Genomic DNA, 23,718 nt, shown 5'->3' on the forward strand with positions numbered 1-23,718 from the left:
TTACCAAAAGTTTGTAGAAAAAAAGAACAAACACGCAAAAAACGGTTGACGAGTTGCGGCTGACTAGTGCGACCAGACAAGAATAGTTTAACAGTGGCATAAACATTGTCTCGCGCTTTCTCAACCAGACGAATATAAAGCACCGTAGCCTACTTTTGGATATCAGTTATTTCACTTTACTATATAATGATATATAGACTCTTTTTTTAGTCAAATAATTTCCTTGACACAGTTTCAATGCAACTAGCTCATCTTGTGTTTACTTTGACGCTCAAGAGGGCATTCAATGGGCAGAGAGCGTGAACAGAGAAGAGGAGACGGACAAAAGCTCCTCTGAAAACGGGAATACGATTAGAGACGGATTTATTTCGAAGTTTTTCCGTGGCTAAATCGTCACAAGCAGACGACGTATACACGGTAGCAAACATTTTTTTGAATAACTTCGGCCTGGCAAATGTGCGCCGTACTTCAAGTGAACGGACCCCGAACAGTAATCAGCCGCTATGTGGGACTCTACCGAAGAGCAAGGGGAATTCATGCCCGACCCTGAGGCGATCTTGGACGAGGCTATCGCCGAGACAGGCCGATGGATAAAGGTGAGTTTTTGATTAGGTTGTTTCAGGCCCACAAAATTAGTTCTAGACCCATAATTAGCACATAACTGTACACACGGCGTAACCACAAGGGCTTTCTATTGTGTTACTACAGCGAAGGAGTGGCGCCTTTATAATGCCACCACAAATACTTCCTGGTCGAAAACTATGTGAAATATTGCAGTTGCGAAATCCGGTACCATTTTATTCAAATAAGTTGTTTGCACAGTCTGAGCATGAATTATTTCCTCGAAAAGTATCGCATGGTAGCAGTTTATTCCTATATCTATGATATTCATGCTGGTGTCAGGCACATTGTAGCCCTCCGCCTCTCTCTCTCTCTCTCTCTCTCTCTTTCTGGGGGGAGGGGGGGGGGGTGGGGGTGGGGCGAACCCAAATCCAGAGCATTCTAGACAACAAAATACTCAAGACAAACAATTATATTGTGTAGAGAATATTCTCTAAATGAAATTTACACAATGCCAGGACCTCCTTTTCTGAGTCAATGTTGTAAACACACCATTTCGCAAAACATTTGGTGTAATGTGAAAACTTTCTGCCAATCAGACATGCAGAACCATCATTACAGTGGGAGATTTAATGAATCTCAAGACTTAAACAGAATTTCATTTTGTTGTGGTTCTGTTTATGGAGAATCGTAGTGCGTTATATTCTTTGATTGTCCAATTTCTCAAAAGTTTGGAAATGATACTGGCATTGATCCGGTCAAAACGTATTAAGGTAATAACTGCGGTTGATATTTGGTTTTGAAATGTGTGCCCCATGTAGCTTGGGTCCGGGTGAAAGATAAGAATTTGACTTGTGTTAAAAATTGCCTTTATGGCTCGAACTTCAAGGCATTACTTTAGTATATCAGTTTCGGAATCGGTATGTTAAACAATAAAATTTATTAAAAAAAAGATTCCAGAAGTATAGCGATTGTTGACAGAGTCCCCTTTCTTGTCAGTGCTTGCCTCCCTTTAAACCGCCGTTGGTCCTTTTCGAATTCGCCTGCTCGGCATAACATTGTAGAAGGAAAATAATTGAATGTGATTTCTCAGTCTCGGTTGCCAACGCGTTACCAACACCGTGTGATGATATATCGACTGATATTTGACACGACACCGGATAGAAAAACATACTTGCACGTGTACACATACAGGCGACTGAATTTGAAACCAAGCTCCATCAAGAATTCGCGCACTTTTATGCCCCTGTCACACCAAGTAAACTTAACACACTACCGACTACAGATCGGCCGATAAATTACATCATTCCCAATGACTTACTAATCGGTCGGTGCTTTTGTCAGATGACGGTGTGACTGAGGTGCTCATGGTATGAGCCCAAACACGTTGCACCGTCAGTAGCTAGCTGCCTGTAAATGAATATTCAATCAAACAATCTGGAAACGTGATTACCAAACAAATTGAATATCGAATCATTTGAACCTTCAAGGTGACGATTTATTAATGTATTTTCAACAATTGAAGGGTGCAAACATGTTAGAAATTCACCCTAATGTTTCCACTATTGCACCCCTTAAGGTTCGATACATTTTTGTGGGGGAGGGGTGGGTAGGGCTTGTCTGGACCTTCATTGTGAATGCGTACAAGTACATGCATAAATCAATATGTATTGAAATGTGCCTTCGTAAAATTTTCTCTTTTTTTTCAGCCGAGGTACTGTATTATTTTACTGCAGTATTGATAATTATCCTGCATGATAGATAAATATCACCTTACATACGCACGCGTCTCCCGAACCCCGTTTCGTAAACGTAATGATTATCATTTCAAAATATGAGATTAAAAACACTTATTTGGGTGTTCATTTAAACAAAATCAATCACAATCTCTATTATGACAGTACAGAAAATGTCAAATTCTACGTTAGATTATCGATGTGCTATTTTATGATGGATGTGTCAATAATTATCATTCGATAACCTTACTCGTTTGCATTCATTATTATTATTATTGGCAATGGCCTACGTCATGGAAATTGCCTCTAATAGCCAGTATTTCTCATAAGAAAAAACGAAAATGTATATTTATCATATTTCAATATATTCATATGGTTTTCTTGCAAAATGCACACTGGATTAAGCTTAAAAGTCAATAGTCATTATCCCACATTTTATCTTACAACTATGGAATTCAAACAAAATTGTTTGCGGTCTGATAAGTTATGTGCTCATTTTTGCTGAAAAACAAACCTTTGATCACATTCCTTAAAGATTCGTTAGTACAACATAATCTACCACGCTTATTGACAAAATAAGCTTCCGACATGGGCACTTGAGAGTCGAGACAGATAACATATTAGAAATGTTCAAGATGTTAGGTCAAAGCAGGAAACGATTTGTCATCTTTTAGATACTCAACGCTGAAGAAGGAAAAGAAAAATCACATTAAAAAAATGTTTAAAAAACGGACTTTGATTTACTGTCAACATTCTAAAGTACGCAACGGTTTTTTCCATTTTTTTTTTCTTCTTCAAATTTGAATGAAAAGGTAAAGATCCTTTGGGAGATTTTGCTTTTGACAAGGGCTTACTGCACCCGAACGGAGTCGGTCCCGAGGCGGTTAGAATAGCATCACGTACAGCCGATTGTTGCTGTTTTTTCTCTCTCTTTCACCCTCTTTCTTTCTTGTTTCTTTTCATTTTGCATCCATCTGTTTTGGGAATAAAACCGTGGTATGAGAAACGAAGATTTTGTATTAAATCCGATCATTAAAACCGTGATGATTTTGATGTATTAATCCAATACACGCACATTCCTTCAGGTAATATACTGAGTCGTTAGTATTGTGTTAATTTTTTATATTTTTTTTGTAAAACATAAAATGGGTTCAATTTAACAGGCCCGTTTTTTTACTCGAAGTTAACAATGGTTGATGTAAGAAAAAAAAAACGGGGTTTCAGACAAAACACATTGGCAAACTTTGGTACATTGTTTTTTGAACTGCTAGGAATTACTTTATCTAGATGATATACCTTAAGACGAAAGAATTGATGCATAGCTGATCGTCAACAAAACGGAGTTAAGTCTTTTGTCAACTCTGTTTGTTGCTACGGCAGGCAGTCAGTGAAAACGAACTCGTTTAATCAAATTATTGAAATGCAAGCATTACTTTAAACAAACAGAACTTTGTAATTCCTGGCTCATTTATACTGATTGAAGTGTCATATGAAAGGGCAGAAATTGAAGTTTCTAGAAATGTGATTTTCTCCTTGAAATTCAGATACCTCCCGCTAAATGACTTTTTGGTTTCCTCTCTTCAAATTGTTATTAAACACTCATACGTGAAATATGCATCACATGAGTTGCATCAAATGAAAGAGGTGGTTCTAAGCTTTACAAATGTGTGTCATTTATTAATTGTAATTGTGATTAAGTTATGATAAAACATCGATAGTTCTCGGTTTCGTTTTTTTCTGGGACGCACTGCTTTTGGGAATGGGTTCTACCATTTTGTTAGCATGGCTTTCCACTCTAGACGATGACAAAATAGTCTGTAAAATTGACTTGCACTCCAAACCGTATCTGAATTAAATATTTTTTGAATAATTTCTTTTTCTTTTTTTGCAGTAAATTTTCAAACACATAGCTTTTTAGACACTATACCCTATACAATGATAAACCATTATCATTTTGACTCTTGCATTATTGCTGATTGTAGCCTCGAGTAACTTATGGCTTCTACACCAAGCATTAGATCCCCCTTCTCTTATAAAATCTGCTGTCAACATATTCTCTTCATTTTTATAATTTCTTTCTTTTATTTGAATTAAATTTTCAAATACATAGCTTTTTAGACACTATACCCTACAGTGATAAACCATTATCATTTTGACTCTTGCATTATTGCTGATCGTAGCCTCGAGCAACTTATGGCTTCTACACCAAGCCTTAAATCCCCTTCTGTCATAAAATATGCTGTCAATATATTTTCTCTTCATTTCTATAGTTTCTTAATTTTATTTAAATTAAATGTTCAAATACAAAGATTGTTAGACAGTATTGTACTCTTGCATCAAGTTGCTGATTGTGGCCTCTAGCTTGCACTTATGGCTCCAAACCAAGCCCTAAATTCCTGCTTCTCTTATGAAATCTGCTTGTTAACATATTTGTATGATAATCTTGACAGATTAGAGAAGCACGAACTCTCCCATACAAGTCATGCATGATAGTTTGGTTGAGCTATGTGCAGTGTGCTGGGAACATGAGGACACTCATCCACCATTCGTTATTGAGGTCGCATTTCTCGCAACAACAACAAAAAAGCGAGAAAAAAATGTGTGGCTCTCCCAAATGTAAAGTAACAAAAGGCCCAGCGCACCCCCATTCTCATTGTCCGGTTATTCTCGCTTGAATTGGCACTGAATCATATATAATATATCTTCCACACACGCTTGGGTATTTCAAAATACTTCTTTTATGTCAACATGAGATCGGTTATTTCTAGCTTACCCAGCTTAAATCAATAAACCCTTGCATTCCTTTACGTCTAATGGGTAATATTTACTTTCTGCAGGTTTGTCCTTCTTTTTCTCCCACCCTCTCTCTCTCTCTCTTTCTGTGTGTCTCTTTATATAGGTGTGTACACTTTCCTCTTCGGGTACGTAACAATTGTTGACATGCCCTCCTTCAACGTACCCTCTCTCTACCTTGTCACTCTTTTCTCGATCTAAACTTACAACACCTCTTAACGCAACCCTTATGGAACAATCACAGTGTTACCACACTGTGTACCACATAGTCAAACACAGTGTGGTACACAGCGTGCTACCACATGTGGGCCACATGTGATTTTGGGACATGTGGTAACGCTGTGGTGTACTATGTGGTGCGTACAACACCGTGGTGGCAACTGCATAACACAGTGTGGTATACCACAACGTTACCACACTGTGGTACGCAGCACATCGTACACCACAGCGTTACCACACTTCCCAAAATCATATGTGGCCCAGATGTGGTAGCACGCTCTGGGATCAAACACATAATTACCACACACTGTGGCATATACTGCATAGTCTGATACTGTGGCATCCACCACATAGTCTACGACACCTTTCAAATAAGAAATTAATTAGTAATTTACGCTATTAGTAGCAATTATACTAATTGATTTTGCCAATGACAACAATTCACACAGTATCACTGGTTCAACTGCAATTTCCAATGTAAGGGCATTGGTATTAAGTAGATTTATTTATATTAGGTAATCTTATATTTGTTCATATAGTTGTATTTTATTGAATATAATTTAGTTCATAGTTAATATTTCCCTAAGTTATGTTTAATTGTATTTAATTTATACAAAGTAGTATAAAATGTCCTAATAATGGGCAATTTATTTTTTGTAGTACTCTCAACATGAATTGCATATAACTAAATCATCAGTAATTCAAAAATGTGCTTTAAATTCAGATACGTTGTATTAAAACATAGATCTACACGCACCCCAAATTCATTATGCAAATTAACTGGTGTCAACTGCTCCAACTGGAAATATGCACACGGACAAGTTCTCAACTGGTACAACTGGAGATATATGCCTTTAGACCAGTTTAATATCAACTGGTTCAACTGGAAATAAGCCCACAGAATATGTGGATATTATTTTGTAGTAAACGACATGATCTAAAAAATCTCACACTGACAATTATACTTGGAACACAGATTTTACACATTGTGGTAAATATGTGTCACTCTGTGTTAAATATGTACGACTATGTGGTAAACCACATGATCTGAACCCCACACTGTGACATTATTGTGGCCACAGAGTAAACACATAGTTCAATATATACCATACTGTGGTAAATATGTGTCGGTCTGTGTGAAATATGACCGATTATGTGGTAAACCAAACCCACACTCTGACAATACTGTGAGCACATAGTTTTCACATAGTTCAGTACATACCACACTGTGGTAAATATGTGTCACTCTGTGTTAAATATGTACGACTATGTGGTAAACTGCATTATGTGAACCCCACACTGTGACAATAATGTGAACACAGAGTTTACACATAGTTCAGTACATATCGCACTTTGGTATATGTGTCACTCTGTTTTTAGTATATCAGTTTATGTGGATAATATGTGGTAAACCACATGGTCTGAAACTCCACACTGTAACAACAATGTGAACACATATTTTTATCACGGTTTACACATAGTTGAATATGTGAACATAGTGTGGCAACACTGTGATTGTTCCATAAGGGAATCCCCCCCCCCCTCCTTTCCATTTCTTTCTAAACATGATATCACAATCTTCCCATATATCCTTCCCTCTCCATGATAATGTAATATACCTACCTCAAATATTGCACCCCAATCCCCCCCCCCCTCTCTCTCTCTCTCTCTCTCTCTCCTTCTCTCTCTCTCATTCTCTCTTTCTCATTCTCTCTCTTTCATTCATTCTCTCTCTCTCTCCTCTCGCTGATGTCTCTCTCCCGTCTACTATCTTCTCTATAATGTATCGAATAAGTGATAATTTGCTACTTAACAAGACGTAGGCTCAAGGCCTACGTCTTGCCTAACATTTGCCACTTGATTGTTATCAATACCAGATTTAAAGATGAACAAGTATTACGATTCACCAGAAAAATCCCAAATAGGCGTAAGAGGTATAAGCCTCTTTAAAATGTACTTTTAATCATATTCCAGTAAAAGGGGGGTGGGGTTACTGATTTTGCTGAATGTGATGACAAAATTAAAACCTTTATATACACTGCATGGTTTCATTTGTTCAGAAGTGTAAAGTGCTTGTGAAAAACCTTCACATTTCTCTTATTTGGAAAAAGGTGGTTCTCATCAACTTCGTATAGTATGTTCCTGGTGATTATATGAAAGGTGAATGTTGCGTTAAATATACTTTTAAGAGAGAATATTATTCTTACCCTTGCTTTTGTTTCCACCTTTAATTGTTATTCACCCTATTTGCTTATTATTCTTAATGATTTTCCGACTAATTGCTGTTGTCCCTTTCTCTACAATGTAATTAAATAACATTTCTTACATATTTTCCCATCAATTAGGCGAAACATCAACCCCAGCAATAAGATATTGAACTCTTCGGTAAACTTGTCATGAACTTGAGAGTCCTACTTGTGACCCTTTGCCTTTTTCATGTAGAATAATAGAATTTTGACTATGATTGAGCAACTCCTTCACTTCAGATAGAAAACACACATTATCGGCCCACATTGTCTCCGAAACGCAAACAAAAAGAAAATACATTCCTTACGAATGAAGAGTACAGAGCATTCTAAGAATGCATATTGTTCCACATTCTATATGTTTACTATTTACACTTTCCTTGGCAAAAAGGTTGTCCTTCTTTTACAAATTTTCTGTTCAAGCTCCAAGTGCTTTATCCAAGGTCTTCGAGAATATTCTTTTTGTAAAACAAAATAAAAAGGACCAGGATTTTGGGCTCCAAATCTGGATTATGATTTAGGAGTAAATTCTGATCTGCCTCCACTTTGGGTATTTTAATTCGCCCTTTATTTGTTAAGGTGGTTACTATTAATTTGATTATGTTTTAATATTACATCTCAAAGTTTTAGCATCTAGAGCTACGAGCTTTCGGATCTTTCCGTCTATTTTGAACCATTTTCTTTCTGTCTAATTTCATCCTCCTCTTTCCTATTAATTTACTTCTATGTGGTCGAATGAATTATTTTATCGATTTAATTAATCATTTATATATTCATTTCTTTATGTATTTATTTATTCATTTATTTATTTATGTATTTATCTATATAATCTTTCTATTTACATTTGTTTGTCATTATTAGCCCTTTTTTCAAAAAATGCGATTTTGCTTAATGATAAAGTGATCATGGTGATTTGATATCTATCTTGTATACTTATTCCAAAATTTGCTAATGTATTCAAGTATTCTTTCTCTCCTTCTCTCTCTCTCTCTCTCTCTCTCTCTCTCTCTCTCTTCATCACACACACTTTTGCTCACAAATTCTTGCTTGTTCTTCAAGTGTTAAGTATGTAGTAGTCTCAAGGGATTACTTCTTTGTTTTTCAAGTAGTCTTAAGACAAGGATGTCTGGAAAATAATCATGCTTGACAAAGTTGTCCTCGGTGGAAAACACAATTGTTTTCATTGAAACATTTAAATGTTTAAACCTTTATCTTGTATTATGTCGGAATTTAAAGAATAGTGTTACATGTCTGCTTAAGAAAAATAGACTGCATCCGTCTATTCTGGTACTCATAAACCTCTAAAATGTATAAAGGGATGGAAAAACTTTTACATTTTTTTTCCATTTCGTTTTACTTTTCAAAGAATCGCGTTTTTGTAAAAAGACAAAACAAAACAAGACAAACCAAATAGGCTAATAATGACAAATGAAACAATAGCATATCAAATGAATGAATAGATAGAAATAAAGATAGATGAATAATGAGTACATTAATAAATGAATAAATATATTTATATAAAATAATAAAGAAGTAGAACAATTATATAATTATTTCTACCAAATGTCAAGTAGATTAACAGGAAAGAGGAGAATGAAATCAAATAAAAAGAATATGGTTTATAATAGACCAAACTATCCGAAGCTCGTAGCTCCAGATACCAAAAGTTTGAGATGAGACATTTGAACAGCAGTAACAACAACAAAAAGTAATAAAAAAGATGCGGAAAACATCAGATAAAATTGCAACAAAAAGTAAAGAGAAATTCAGCTAAATATACAAAATAATTACACAATTAGAAAATTAATATATGTATATTTAATTCATTTTATCATGTTTTATTCTTCGTTTGAACATACTTGATGCAATCACAATTCACAGGTAAATATATCTAATATATTATAATAGAGAAGTAAGGAATCGGCAATAGCTATAAACATTGTGTTTTTTGTCTTAATATTTCGAGTTTCAATGATCTTGGGCCGTATATCCACGTCGTTTAGATCAATGGTTGCTACCTTTTTAGTTTTAACTCTCTCTCTCTCTCTCTCTCTCTCTCTCTCTTTCTCTCTCTCTCTCACACACACACACTCACTAACTCACTCTCCGTATATGTCAATAACCTAACTGAATGGGTAGGGATTTAATGTCAGAACAAAGTATGCATGTCAGGGATTTGAAACCCCATGCATCGCTAATAAGTAAATCGATAATTAGAGGATCAAACACCTCGTTAAAACGCTAACCCCAACCTCCCCCCCCAAAAAAAAAAGAGAGAGAAAAAAATCCACAGCTTCTTCGTCGTTAGTTTCTGTTCTACTCTACCTTCTCCTTTTTTTTCTCGATTAACATATATTATGAGATAATATCCTAGTATGTACATACCTTGTCATCAAATACAATGCTACCTTTATTGTCTCCGCCTACGCGCACATCCCCCTTTTTTTTAACGATGTTCCAGAAGCCTTATACACATTAAACGGATCCGTTTGCATATTAATCCTTTTTGAACTCTTGTTGTTAAACAACTAGAGATGACAATGTTACAATATTCAATGATGCATGAAATTAATGAAATAAGTGAAAATGATTGAGTGTGTGTGCATTGGAGGGTGGGGGGAGTTAGGACTACAACATTTCTGCACCTCTTTTTTTCATTTGGCCTTTATGCGCCCCTATACGACCTTCTCTCTTCTATATTCTGTTATCATCCCCTTTATCCCCTCTCATATATTCTCCCTTTCTTTAGCTTCCCCTCCCCTTCTTCTTCCCTTCTCTCTCCATCTTCCCTCCCCAAACTACCCCTCTCTCTCCCTCTCCCTCTCCCTCCTTTGTCTGTTGATTTTCTGGGGGGGGGGGGGTTACAAGCGCTTTACAGAGCATCAAGGAAGATATGTGTCAAATCGGCTTTAAGATTTTAAAGAAGATTATCTTGTCTAACACTGCCACTTCAGAACGCAGGCTGTCAGTAGTGAATGAGGAAGCTAATATAGACAGAACTATTATGTTTTTAGCTCAATTATTTGTCACTGTGCTACAGGAATGCACTATTAAACTCAAAGGTTATGGTGGATTTTAAATAGTTCTGCACCCTTATCCATGGTGCATCGCTGTACCATTTAGTTTTTGCATTGCACCTTTCCAAAAGTTACTGGGTATACAGTTTCAATATCGAAGCTTCTATGGTGCTTAAGTGTCACTCTATTTTCACCTATACGAAAAGGGTTGCTATTCAAGAAGTCTTTGGTCTATATCATAAATATGTTGTACCTTTATTCTCTTTTCCAAAGTGTGCATAATCTTATCTTTCACCATAGAAAGCCCAACTCTAATCTAAATGTGATCAATCGTCTCAATAAAAATCAAATCAGCATATCCCTTTTTTCTCAACTGTTTCCCCCCTTGAATCTTCAATGTATAAAAGCAAAACAAATATATCCTTTACACGTTGCTCATGACATAATTTCTTATGTCATGGAATAATTTCGGGGCAGGACTCACTCAAAAATGTTGACATCAGCCAACCGCCCCCCCCCCCCTCCTCTCCCGAAAAAACCCTAATCATTACCAAAAATCAAACATGCAATGCTAACTGAAACAAAATATTTCATAGTTGGAAATAGAAATATCCAACTAAATGCCCTCCTGTAAGGCGTATTTGCCTTATAAAATTGTATAGGCAAACTATGACCCAATAGTTTACTTCAAATCGATGGTCACAAAATAATCTCTTAATTCGTTACACTTCGTTGGAAACCGTGGTAACACTTAAAATTTTCGTTCACTCCACTCTTTTCGTTTTCATTACCGTGGTAATCTTTTTTTTGTTATAAGAATAGGCCTAGATCTTATCAGAGGTTATTATGATCATTTGAATCTGTTCTCAACATGCTTTATAAAAGAACGTTTCGTCACAGTTTGGTGGAAACTGCATCAATGCGGAAATGTGAAAAGTTGGACAGATAATACACGGTGGTGCATAAAATAATAATGATTATACGTGTGCCGAGGTTTGATATTCTGTTCACAGCAATAGAATAAAACTGAAGTGCTGTTGTAGGGGGATAAAACTTTGAGTTGCTTATTATGTGCTAAAAGTAACTTTATTTCACCACGTTTAAATTCACCCAGGTGAAGTAAATGGGTACCCGGTATGACCAAAAATTCCTTAAATGCTTTAGGTTTTGTCATAATAAACAGCCTGGGTAGTAATGTAACATTTTGTATTATGTATTACATCATGGAAGTAATAGTTACAGCAGCAGCAGCAGTAGCAGTAGCAGCAGCATCAGCATCAGCAGTAGTAGTGGTAGTATAGTAGTAGTAGTAGTAGTAGTAGTAGTTGTGTTAGTAGTAGTTTTTTAGTCGTAAAGGTAGTAGAAGTAGTATTTATGATAGGTAGCACTACCAATGTGAGTTGAATAAGGTTCCTAAAAGACTCAAAGGCTATTGATTTTCATGACACACTCTGTTCGTTTGGGACCCTGCTCACAAGAACGAACATTCAATGGCGTGCCACACAAAAAATGATCTCAGAACTTTGGCTATGGTATATACAAAATTAATACTCATAAGACTTAGTCTTCCCACAATAACGAAAAGAAGAGAAGAAATTTGACGTATGGCTAGTCAAGGGTATCTAAATTCTAAGCAGATAATGAAACATTCCACAGTATTGTTAAAATAACTTCTGCCGCTTTTGTTCGTAATACCATTCTTTTTTTCTTCTTTTATGCATAAAGCTACAAATCGTTCTGGCAGTCAAAAAAGGTCAAAAGTTTGTGATCAATCATGACTTTACTTTTGTTCGAATATCTCGATTATTGATCTATACCTCCATGTAGACGCACGTTCAAAATCGGTTTACCCTCTTTGGAATTCTTTACTTGTATTATTCTTTATCATCTTTATCAGTGGCGTAGCCGTGAGTGGGCACTGATGGGGCACCTCACTTACTATATAGGTGAAATCCGAAAGAGAACTTAAGGAAACCGACTGTGATTTTGGAACCAATAATGATTACGACCCATCGAGTTGAATGAATAGTATATGGAAGAAGGGTCGTCTTCTTTTTGCGTTCTCCCCTCCCCTCCCCCTCTTTTTTTTCTCTCTCTCTCTCTCTCTCTCTCTCTCTCTCTCTCTCTCTCTCTCTCTCTCTCTCTCTCTCTCTCTCTCACAAAAAGGGGAATGAGGGGGGGGGGAGAACATGTCCCCGCTTTCCATATAGCTATGCGCCTTTGCTTTTTACGATTATATGATTTATACACATGATTACAAGCCCTTTTCAAAAATAATCCAGGTCATTCGTTATAGCAACAACAACAAAACCACAAACAAACGAACAAATAGGGGGACGTTTGTAAATCCGATGATCATTTTGCTTGTGGAACTTTTCAGTATGTTTCATTTAACATTTAGGAACCAATGTTTTATGTATAGAACTCCTTAAAAAGGTCGAAACAATTGTATCATGGTCATTTACTCTATAATCATAGTAAATTTAAAAACAACGTTATTGTTTCTATTGTCATATAATTGAGGATAAATCTTAGGACTCAATTTGACGGCCAGGCCTGACAAAATGTGAATGCAGACTATTTGAGAAATTCGGCGACAAGTAGTCATCGATTTGGACAGGCCATTAGAACCGTCAACGAATTTTGCTTGTTATGATTTCGATATTTAGAATATAACATGGTACATGGTTATCGGCCATGCTGAAATATAAATGCCAGTTGCTTGTTCTAGTCAAAACTCTAAGTCTGTGCTAAAACAATTACATATATTTTTTGTCTGCAATATCAGAACTCGAATGACCTTGCGAACGCACTTTTATGAATAACCAGGGCAAGAATTTTAATGTCAAGGAAAAGTAACGTCATTCACAATGGTAGTTCAGGACGCATTTTTTCCCTCTTTGAAATATTATTTTCAAGGTTCATTGTACAAATTCTGATTTCATTAGAATATGTTGAAATGGAGTGACATGTACTCGAGCCTCGTGGCATGAAAGGGCATTCATGAAAAGGAAGTGAATTTGTGTTCTCTGGTAGATTTCTTTTATTGTTGAAATGGTGAACAAATAGTCCTGCCCGCTCTCTTACTCTGTATTCCAAAATGATCTTGAACAGTGTTTCACTGTCATGACCGTGTGTGTCATTCTCTGTTTGTCTTCCACATACTCAAATAGGGCGACTTTTCCATTTGAATAGTATAGAAAGAATGTTAATCTGTATCCTCCCCCGTTATAGTCATTATGTCCTGGTCCAGGAGTACGGTATTTTTTCTTTTTCTCGAGGACAATGGCGTATCCACATGCCCATTCCCCAATCGCTTCGTGAAATTAAGGATATAATAAGGGAAAATCAAGAAAAAGATTTTTAAAAACGGGATAGGGTTAACGGAGCTTAAAAAGGCTACGATACGACCACTCCCTCCCCATCGCATCCATAGCTTTGTATATTTAGATTACATGCACTAATACTACGGTTGACGCCCCCCCCCCCCCCTATGAAATCAATGTTCCCTACGCACATAATTATGTCCATGTATAAGAAATTCATATGTAACACTTGGACTACAGGTTACAGGTTGCCTATTTAAGTATAAAATGCCTGTTTTTCGTGTCTGTTATAAACCCAGTGTAGTTATTGTAGTATGATTTGGATTCAAATTGCGGAGTTATTTTGCTTTTCTACCCACACATTCTGTGTCATTTTATACAGCTCCGAATTATGAGATAATGCATAAAGCTACAGAAAACAATGGTACGTCGCGGCACTGTGGGTATACACAAACATCTGCCCCCAAATTGATTTTTATTTTGCTCTGCACGCAACATTTCTCTTGCTATTGTCATCTTCAATGAACTATGCAAATACTGATTCAACTGTATCATAAAGCATTGATTAGCTCCAATTTTTCTGCGATTTGAATAGCTGAGGCAAATTTCACTATTTTAATCTTTGTCATATGACGAAACGTATTACTATTTCATCTGTAGGCCCTAATGATAATTGTGCAATTGATCTAATGCAAATAAAATATATGAATTGTTTGTTGTCAACCAGAAGCTGCGAAGGGCAATGAAGGAAATGCCCCCCCCCCCCCATCACATGACAAACAATGGACGATTGAAAGAGGTAGAGATGGGAAGGGAGGAAGAGAGAGAGAGAGAGAGAGAGAGAGAGAGAGAGAGAAAGAGAGAGAGAGAGCGAGAGAGGGAGAGAGGGGAGAAAAAACACGAAATTGTTAGACACAATTCCATATTTTCAACTTAAAGTTCGTTTTTATAATTTGTACATATTATTTCACTGCTCCTTTTTCCGAGAAGCACGTCTTCTTTGTTTGGCTTAAAGATGTTGTCGTAAGTTATAAGTTTCATTTTACAATTGTACAATTTCATTTCCGAGAAAATTAAACTTGTAAAGAATCTTATTCTTCCCACGTGAAAACAAAAATTAAAAAATGACTTTTTTTTCCTTTTCTTTTCCTTTTTCAGGAAGTGACATACCGTGATTTGACGGATCCGAAGGACCTTCAGAAGTCGCTTTTGAATGGAGTACTCCTCTGCGAGTAAGTACACAAAACAAAGTCGTTCCAGAGTGACTCATTGCGCTAGAAAGAAAATAACTGGGAATTGAGAAAAGTTTTGTTGTGAGTTCGAGTGTATCAAAGAGCGAGAAAGAGTGAGAGAGAGAGAGAGAGAGAGAGAGAGGGAGAGGGAGAGAGAGAGAGGGAGAGAGAGAGAGAGAGAGAGGAGGGGGGGGCATGGGTGTACGTAAGCTTATATATGCAAAATAATTATGAAGGATTTTTTTAAAAATAATATTATTTATCGTGCTTCCATTGAAGAAATTCATAGAAAACAAATTACATTTTTATAGATAATACAAAAACAAGCCCATACGTTTCGAATAATAGGACAGAATAATGACAGAATGAAAACAATATAACATAAACTACCTCAAACTCCCTCTCCCCCTACCCCCTATCCCTAAAAAAAACCTTCCCCAACACACGCGCACCACAAAATGAGGATAATTCTAATTTTATAATTCGTATATTCTGATACCCACCTTTTTGTCGATCTTTTTGACGTATTAAATTATGTATACACCCCAAATGAATAGTAAAATCCATTATAGATAGAGATATATTCAGTGAAGTAATTGAGATTATTTACATTCTTCAAAAGTCGAACATAATCATCAGTTTCTTTGATCAACTAAACCAAAGTCATAGCTTTAATATCAGTTTCGCTTCGACATTTTGCTCATTATAGGAATAGAAATATTATCTCATTATGATTATTGTTCATAGGCTAACTTATTGCAATAACCTTTGGCTTGTTTGAAAGACAGGGTTGTTCATGTTCTTGAAAAGGGGTCATCGAGTTATTCATAATTATGTCGTTATTTTTCTCAGTGGTTTTTCAGCAAGTATTAAATTGAATTGAAATTGTGTTTGTTTTAAAAGAATCCACATGGCAGCCCAATTAAGGGCTGAATTGCATGGAGTTTACAAAAGTAAAATAACAAAAAATGTCTTACTATTAATACTAATCTTATTTTTTCATAAATCGTAGTCAAACAAAGATTTGCCACAGAGGCCCTTGAAAAAATACTATCAACCATGATATTGATAATAATAATAATAATAATACTATGTGGTCACCAGAAATGACACGAATACTTGTCCTACATTTTGTCAATGGAAACCCCAAGGTTGTCATTATTATGAAGTCCATGAAAGGTGTTGTCCACAACAGAGCAAAACAGCTTTCTTCCCTGATCCAAAATGGCCTACCAAAGTAGGCTAATTTCAAGAAGAAATCGATAAAATATTATATCTTTTTATCCTTCCACCTGTATTATGACGTTGTAGTCCAGACACTTTATACGACCTACTTTTTCAATTAGCTCCGATTGATTTTCCTTTAATTTTTTTGTTTTATTGAGAATTAGAAGAAGCCCCCGAAATTCCATAAGTGCCATGAATATCGGTCAAATGTTCAAACTGAATAGACGTTCAACTGTTGACCGGGAAAATCAGAAAAGGAAAAAATATCACAATGATATTGTTTAGCGGGTCAATGAACAAGTATTTATGTGTGTTTTCCTTGCTGTCTGCAAAGGTTATCGTTGTTAAAAAGGCTTTAGAACGAGTTTGTACCTTAGAATGTTTATGGGTTCATAATTCACACACGTCTATCAAAGTCATTTTTGTGGATGAACTTTCGGCCTCGACACACATGAATCTGTATTTTGTTGTGACAGTTATATTATATATAGCTGTGGGGAGACTAAGACTGTGTCTTATTCAATTTTGTTAGAAAGAGGAATTTCTTTAAAATGAATGGCGAATCTATGCCATCATAAATACAAGCAGAATATGCGTACAATGCATGAGGGCGGAGGTGGTGGGGTGGGGTGGGGTGCAGGGGCTCGGTTTCTCCTTCAAAAAAAATATCGGTAAACTGTCACCTGTTAATCGGGCATGTATCAACGTTATTTGCTTGACTAAATGCAATCATTGTACTGTTATTTCTAGCAGATATATTCCACTGACAAAATGACATCGAAAGGCTACTAGCAGAGAAGGACACGCAGTGTATACATGCATCAATTATAGGATGTCACTATAACAAATTGTTTGCATTAGTGCAAATCAACAAACTTCTCTAACTTTCATTTTATATTTTCATCTTCAGGTTACTAATCGCCATCAAGAGAGGGTGTGTAAAACGGCCAAATAGATTTTCAAACCAGGTAAGTAAAAATGTAATGTCTATATAAGATCTTTTGTAGAGGTGTCGTATAGTCGAATGATTCAAGCACTAGACTTGAAATGCATATATAGGTCGTTGGTTCGATGCAAGGCATTAATCTAAAATTGCCACTCCATACCCAGGAGAGAAATGGGGGACCTTGCCCTTGCTCCTCCGCCTCATTAAATAGTTTGCCATGGCAACAATAAAGACTTCGCAAAATCACACATTTTCTGCAGAATTTTCGTTACCCGATTTATCCTTCTTCATCTTTTTTTGCCTAAATGACTTTTTATGTCTGTTTAAAAAAATGTTCTCCATCATTTGATATTACATCATCAGTAAACATTTACAGACCCCCCCCCCCCCCCTCTCTCTCTCTCTCTCTCTCTCTCTCCCTTTTTCCCTCTGTCTCTCTGTCTCTATCCGTCTATCTGTCTCTCCTTTTCCCTCTGTCTCTTTCCCTTCTCTCTCTCTATACCCTTCTCTATTTCCCCTCTGTCGATTGTATTGTAGTTTATATTATTATTGCGCTCTCCCAAACATTTGTATTGTTTATTACTTTTCTCATGACTTTTATCTCAAGTTTGGCTAAAATATTTGTACTTTGAACCTGTTTTGTATGTGCGGTATTTGAATAGATTTTGGCATGTTGTTATAATTGTATATACTCATACACCGAGCAAATAATTGTTCGATAAATATTAGATGATGAAGCCTGTGTAACTGTATTTCTGCGAATGTGTTTGCTTTCCTGTGATTCACGATTTACGTGGTGGGAAACTGAAATCGAAATTTATTTTAATCATGCACTTTATATTATATTTCTTACGCTTGGCGAGCAACGCCCCCTCAAGCTATGTATCATGATCATAGTGAATAGCTAGAAGTAGGACAGTGTCTCTTTTCTTGTGTATGTTTAGGCCTATACATTTAGGATAGTATGCTCATGAGGCCGACAGCCCGCGAGACTGAAGGTATCGGTCTCGCGAACCGTCAGAGAAGTTGTCGGAACTTGAACCGGGAAGAGACCGGCATTGTTTGTCTCTTGAGATGTATCCAGTGATTATTTCTAAAAATGTGTTCATCATAGCTGTATGTTGAGAACTTCAGATGCATAAGCAAACAAATGAAATGACCTCACAATTCATAATATCTCATAAATCTATCACAGCGAGAAGAAGAAGAAGAAGAAAAAGAAGAAAAAGAAGAAGAAGGAGGAGAAGAAGAAGAAGAGGAGGAGAAGAAGAAGAAGAAGAAGAAGAAGAAGAAGAAGGAGGAGGAGGAGGAGGAGGAGGAGAAGAAGAAGAAGAAGAAGAAGAAGAAGAAGAAGAAGAAGAAGAAGAAGAAGAAGAAAGAGTAGAATAAGAAAAAGAAGAAGACGAAGAAGAAGAAGAAGAAGAAGAAGAAAAAAGAAGAAGAAGAAGAAAGAGTAGAATAAGAAAAAGTAGAAGACGAAGAAGAGAAAGAAGAATAAAAACAAAAACAAAACAAAACAAAAGGAAAATGAGGAGAAGAAGAAGAAAAAGAAGTAATAACAGAATTGACTTGGATTATTATTATTATTATTATAATTATAATGTCTGGGAAGCACATTTTGTACTACTTTCTGCCCAAATCCTAGGTCCATCTATTAAGAGAGCACTCACACCTTTGCCTGTTATGTCGCCCCTGATTGATACCATTTACACATTTCTACACATTTTGTTAAAAAAGGATAGCGAAAATCTATAATACATAATAATTGTCCACTGAGTTATTTTTGATGTTGTAATAACGACTGAATCTAGGGTAGTATGGCGCCCTCTATTGATCAAGTTTGTTGGCAAAAACTTTTTTTTTTTTTTTTTTTTTTTTTTTTTTTTTTTTTTTTATAAAACCATATCACTATTAATATCATTTCACCAAGGAAAGTCGCTCGTGGGCTTGATTTCCGAAGCCCACGCCAAAGCTATACACGAAATTGACTGGCGCAAATAATCTTTGAGATTGAAGAGCGCCATCTAAACGAAGAACCAACCAACCAACTGGGTTTGGTTGTGCTGCAAATTATATTCTTGTGAGTTCTGACAAAGAAATGAGCAACACCCCATTCTCCCGATTTCATTGAGAGGCCATTCAGAGAAAAGTCCAATAAGCCGGTCGAAATGATAGAAATTATTGTTATGCCCCCCCCCCCCCCAACAAGGCTATGCTATGTATTCTCACATTAACAAAAGAAATATCTCGAGATATGGTTAGAAATTTCCTTACAGACAATTTGACAAGTCGATAGGCTACAACATAATAGTCGAATTGGTATTAAGAATATTCAGCTATTGTTTTAAGACTGGAACGAAAACAAAGATAACTATTAAGGTACAAATTCTCTGATTAGCGCACCCTAGCCCTATAATAGATCATAAATGAATGAATAAATAGATAAATATTAATAAATAAATAAATGAGTAAATAAATAAATAGGAAGATACACATGAAATAGATAAATGAATTAATAAAAAAATAATAATAACTGCGAGTAATGCGACAATCTGTAATTGGGTATACTAATAATGTTTACGGCCCCCTGACTTTAGCTCATTTTCGGCACCTGTTCTTTCTGTTCTGTTTACGTTAAACCAGGGACTAAACTATTATCTTGTGTATCGAGCTTGTATCGAGCAAAATAGTGGAGATGAAGTGCGTGTGATCGCGCTCCTGATCTATTCTCGGAAGTCACTCATTAAGGCTTAAAAGCCCTACACCAATCAACATACTATTAATCCCGTGATGGGGGGGGGGGGGGGGGGGGGGGGGGGGGGGGGGGGGGGGGGGGGTGTGAATCGATGGGTCCGGTCGAAGGCCATTGTGATTTGCGTTGGACGTCATTAATTAGAGTAGGGGGACCCCGCCCGTCTTTGCGTTGATTAATGACCAGTCGCATAGTTTTGTGGTATATAATAATCATGACTCAGTCACAGGATACTATAGTCTGCGTAATCCTGGTAATAGCTGATGATTGTTGTATTCTTCTTAGAAAAACAAAACTTCTTTAATCCTTATAAATTACCAATGACCGATATGGTGCACGATTAGATTATTGCCAGAGTTATTGATGATGATATAATATATATGACGCAACGTTGCTCTTCGACAACTAATACCTCAAAGACGATTATAATACACACAGAGATTATTGAAATTGAGATCGAACTAATGGAATGACTTGAAATTTCAATTATGGTCTTGTTCAAAGAATTACTACAAGTACAGGCATTGCATGAAACACAATATGCCTACCCCCCCCCCCCCCCACACACACTACTCAATTTGACAAACCCCAACCCTTCTCAGAAAGAAAAAAAAACGGGGAATAAATAATTTACAAACAACTTCATCAACCACATTGCAGCGGGTGAAATTGTACTTCTGTAAGCTAATTGGGGTTGGGGTCATCTAGATATCATAAAACCCACAACAGCTCTTTTACCAATAAACTTTAGCATTGTCAAAAAATGCGAGGAATGTATGCTGTGAGCTGAGGCAGGTGCAACTTGGAACGATTCTATTTCATTGGAGGGTATACTATGTACTAATTGTTCAATAGAAACTAAAATGTATAAATAGAAAACAAAATTAGAAGAGATTAAAAGAGAAGAAATAAGTTTATATGAATATCTTGGTACTTTTTATACCTTAGATTATAACCTAATTTAAATAGAAATCATAAAAAGAAGTACCGCTTGTAGAAAATGTACGTATGACCAGAGTGGTAGAGTCCTATTTTCTCACAATAGCAAATCGATAGCGTTAGTCCGGTCATCGTTGTAACTTGTTGAAATTTGTGTGGATGCGGACGAAATACGACGTTGTGAACATACCACTAAAATCCCTGTCAGATTTTGAATTTTAAGTAGCCGACGATTTTTTCCGTACATCTGGACTTTCCCTTCTCTCGGTGACATTCTTAGGTATGTTTTAATTCGAAATTTGCTTTTCTAAAACGCAGAAACACGGGAGATGGATGGTATTGTTGATTGGCTGGGCATGCTCTCGCGCTCGACTAGATTATGACTGCATGCCTAGACGGCCTCCTGTAACCCCCGCCAGGTACCGGTCCGCGTGTAGCGTCGCTATGGCACTTGGATATGGCGGTGCAGTGTACGTGTTGCACTCTTGTCTTGCATTGCAGCATGCATGCAGCTAATTGATTGACAAGCTTATTAAAACTTTTTAACCATGCAACGATGTATATGTGATAGTACAATAGAGCTAGAGGCAGTATAACAAAAATTACACTTGTCCACACTGCATTCTGCAATAATCTAGTCGACTAGATCTAGACAAGTCTGTTTGAAAGTTTTGATTTGTAAACAAGTCAATTGTCAAAGTCATGCGTGTCTCATTAATTGTGTCACTCTCAATTCTCATGAATGTTGAGCTCAAAATGTTCATGTTGTCTGTGTCCAACAACTGCACAGATGCAGAGCAGAGTTCAGTTAGAGTTCAGAGTTCAGAGACAGAAGAAAGAACTCTTAGTCTAGATCTATTCTTGTTTTAAATTATTTATTATGATTTCCAAGGACAGTGGTAGGGCATAGGTCTAATTAATTCGTAGATCTAGGCCCCTAGGCCTAGAGGGTCTAGATAAATAATTTAATTTAAATTAAATTTTAATAATAGACCTCGGCCCCTGTCAATTTAACGCACAGCCCAGCGTTCGTTGGTGGTGAATGCAGTGCATGTGAGGTTTGCCATCTGAAGAAACTGAGCGTACACTAGAGTCTAGACTTACATTACGCACAACAGGGTCAAGTGCATTATTTGTTTTATAAATTAGCGACACATGAAAATCAAAACTTGGTTCTAGAAAACGAGGCGCGATAGCTCAGTCGGTAGACCAGTGGTCTCGTAATCCGGTGACCCGGGTTCGAAACCAAGGCGATGCGCTAGTGCCCTTTGCCTTTGGTAAGGCATTAATCCTCATTACCAGGTCCCTCGGGGGAACCTAAAGCCGTCAGCCGTCTGGTTGCTTACTTACATGTACAAGCATTTACGCTTTCTTAGCAGTCAGGTAAAATAACAACCACCAACCTCCCAAACAAGTATTTTTCTACAGAATAAATACTTCACAAAGAGAATCACATTCACAGCTACATGTACATACATGTACAGTGTACATGCTGATGCATACATGTACAGGTGTATATGAGAAAAGGGGAAAAGAAAATACTGCTGTAATTAGCTGTACAGCAATACTGCTGCTGTAATTAGCTGTACAGCAATACAAAGGCTTCTAATGGAGTAAGAAAGTAGTACCGTATTTGCCGGCGTAAAGGCCGCAGTATTTTTGGAAGAGAAAATATAAAAAAGTCGGGGTGCGGCCTTTACAACGAAAGAGTAAAAAAAATTTAAAAAACGAAAGTCAAAACCAGCATGAATTTGCACATATATGGGACTAGAAATAGAAACACTAAAATAACTATACCACTATGGTACAGGGCATTTCCACACATCTTACCGACAATTTTACCTTGCATTGTTGACATGAAGACAAAAATAAACGTCCTAACACAACATTTGCCGATAGATCTTGATCTAAGTTTGTGCCAATGCATTGCAAAAGTAAAGGAAGGGACCGTTTAACGGAGCTGCCATGAACATCCATCCGAAGTCGCCATTTTGTTTTCCATATTTCATGCAGTTTCGCATTACACCGTACATTGTGGTACGTAGGGGTATATATCGGACACCAAATCTGCCTGCAATCACTTTTTTAGCTAAACTCCCAGTAAATTATAAGAATATTGATGAATTTGGTATCAGTTTGTAAAAAAAAATTAGTGTTTTCGAGAAAATTATGATTATTTTGTTTTGTCCGTTTTTTTTTTTTTTTCTCTTTGAAATGTCAAAGTTGGGGTGCGGCCTATGCGGCGGTGCGGCCTTATCGCCGGCAAATACGGTACACGTAGGAGAAAACTAGACTGTACATGTACCGGTACATGTATGTAAAATGTCATGTACATGTATGTTTATTTTGTGTGTGGTCAAAGGTACGTTTACATGTATATATATTTTAAGTTAGGATTATTTCTCACAAATTTTCATTTCCTCCAGATTTTCCATGACAATGTACAGTGTAAACTTTGCTTGCAGTACTGGACAAATACATGTACATTGTCATTTTCCCTTGAAGATCGCTTGTAAGTTGTACATTTTGTCTAACCCTGGATATAATGAGGATATCTTTCTTGGGTGTAGGCCTAAGCCTGTCTGTAGATTGCAATTCCAAGAAAATTCTCTTATCCTGAACAATGGGCCTACACCTGTATGTTTGCAAACTTTGTATGTTCATCATACTGTACACGCTTGTTTTCAAGAGGAGCAGGAGGTTCTAGCTTAGTAGGCATACACT

The 23,718-nt window shown here is 36.6% G+C and overlaps 1 protein-coding gene across 5 annotated transcripts in view; it reads left to right on the forward strand.

The window, feature by feature from the left end:
• The first annotated feature begins 213 nt into the window (after positions 1 to 213).
• The window catches only part of LOC591791 (trichohyalin), an 82,755-nt gene continuing 59,250 nt past the window's right edge, over positions 214 to 23,718 (forward strand). For 4 of the 5 annotated variants that reach the window (XM_011670136.2, XM_011670137.2, XM_011670140.2 and 1 more), the window contains exons 1-3: positions 214 to 596; positions 15,057 to 15,130; positions 17,268 to 17,325. In XM_011670136.2, the coding sequence (XP_011668438.2) occupies positions 504 to 596; positions 15,057 to 15,130; positions 17,268 to 17,325 (225 nt within the window). In that variant the 5' untranslated portion in view covers positions 214 to 503. The remainder of the gene's footprint in view (positions 597 to 15,056; positions 15,131 to 17,267; positions 17,326 to 23,718) is intronic. The other variant, XM_011670138.2, reaches the window with a different exon arrangement.

The sequence above is a fragment of the Strongylocentrotus purpuratus genome, unplaced genomic scaffold (genome assembly GCF_000002235.5).
Source record: "Strongylocentrotus purpuratus isolate Spur 01 unplaced genomic scaffold, Spur_5.0 spur5_scaffold_11, whole genome shotgun sequence".
Classification (NCBI taxonomy): Eukaryota; Metazoa; Echinodermata; class Echinoidea; order Camarodonta; family Strongylocentrotidae; genus Strongylocentrotus; species Strongylocentrotus purpuratus.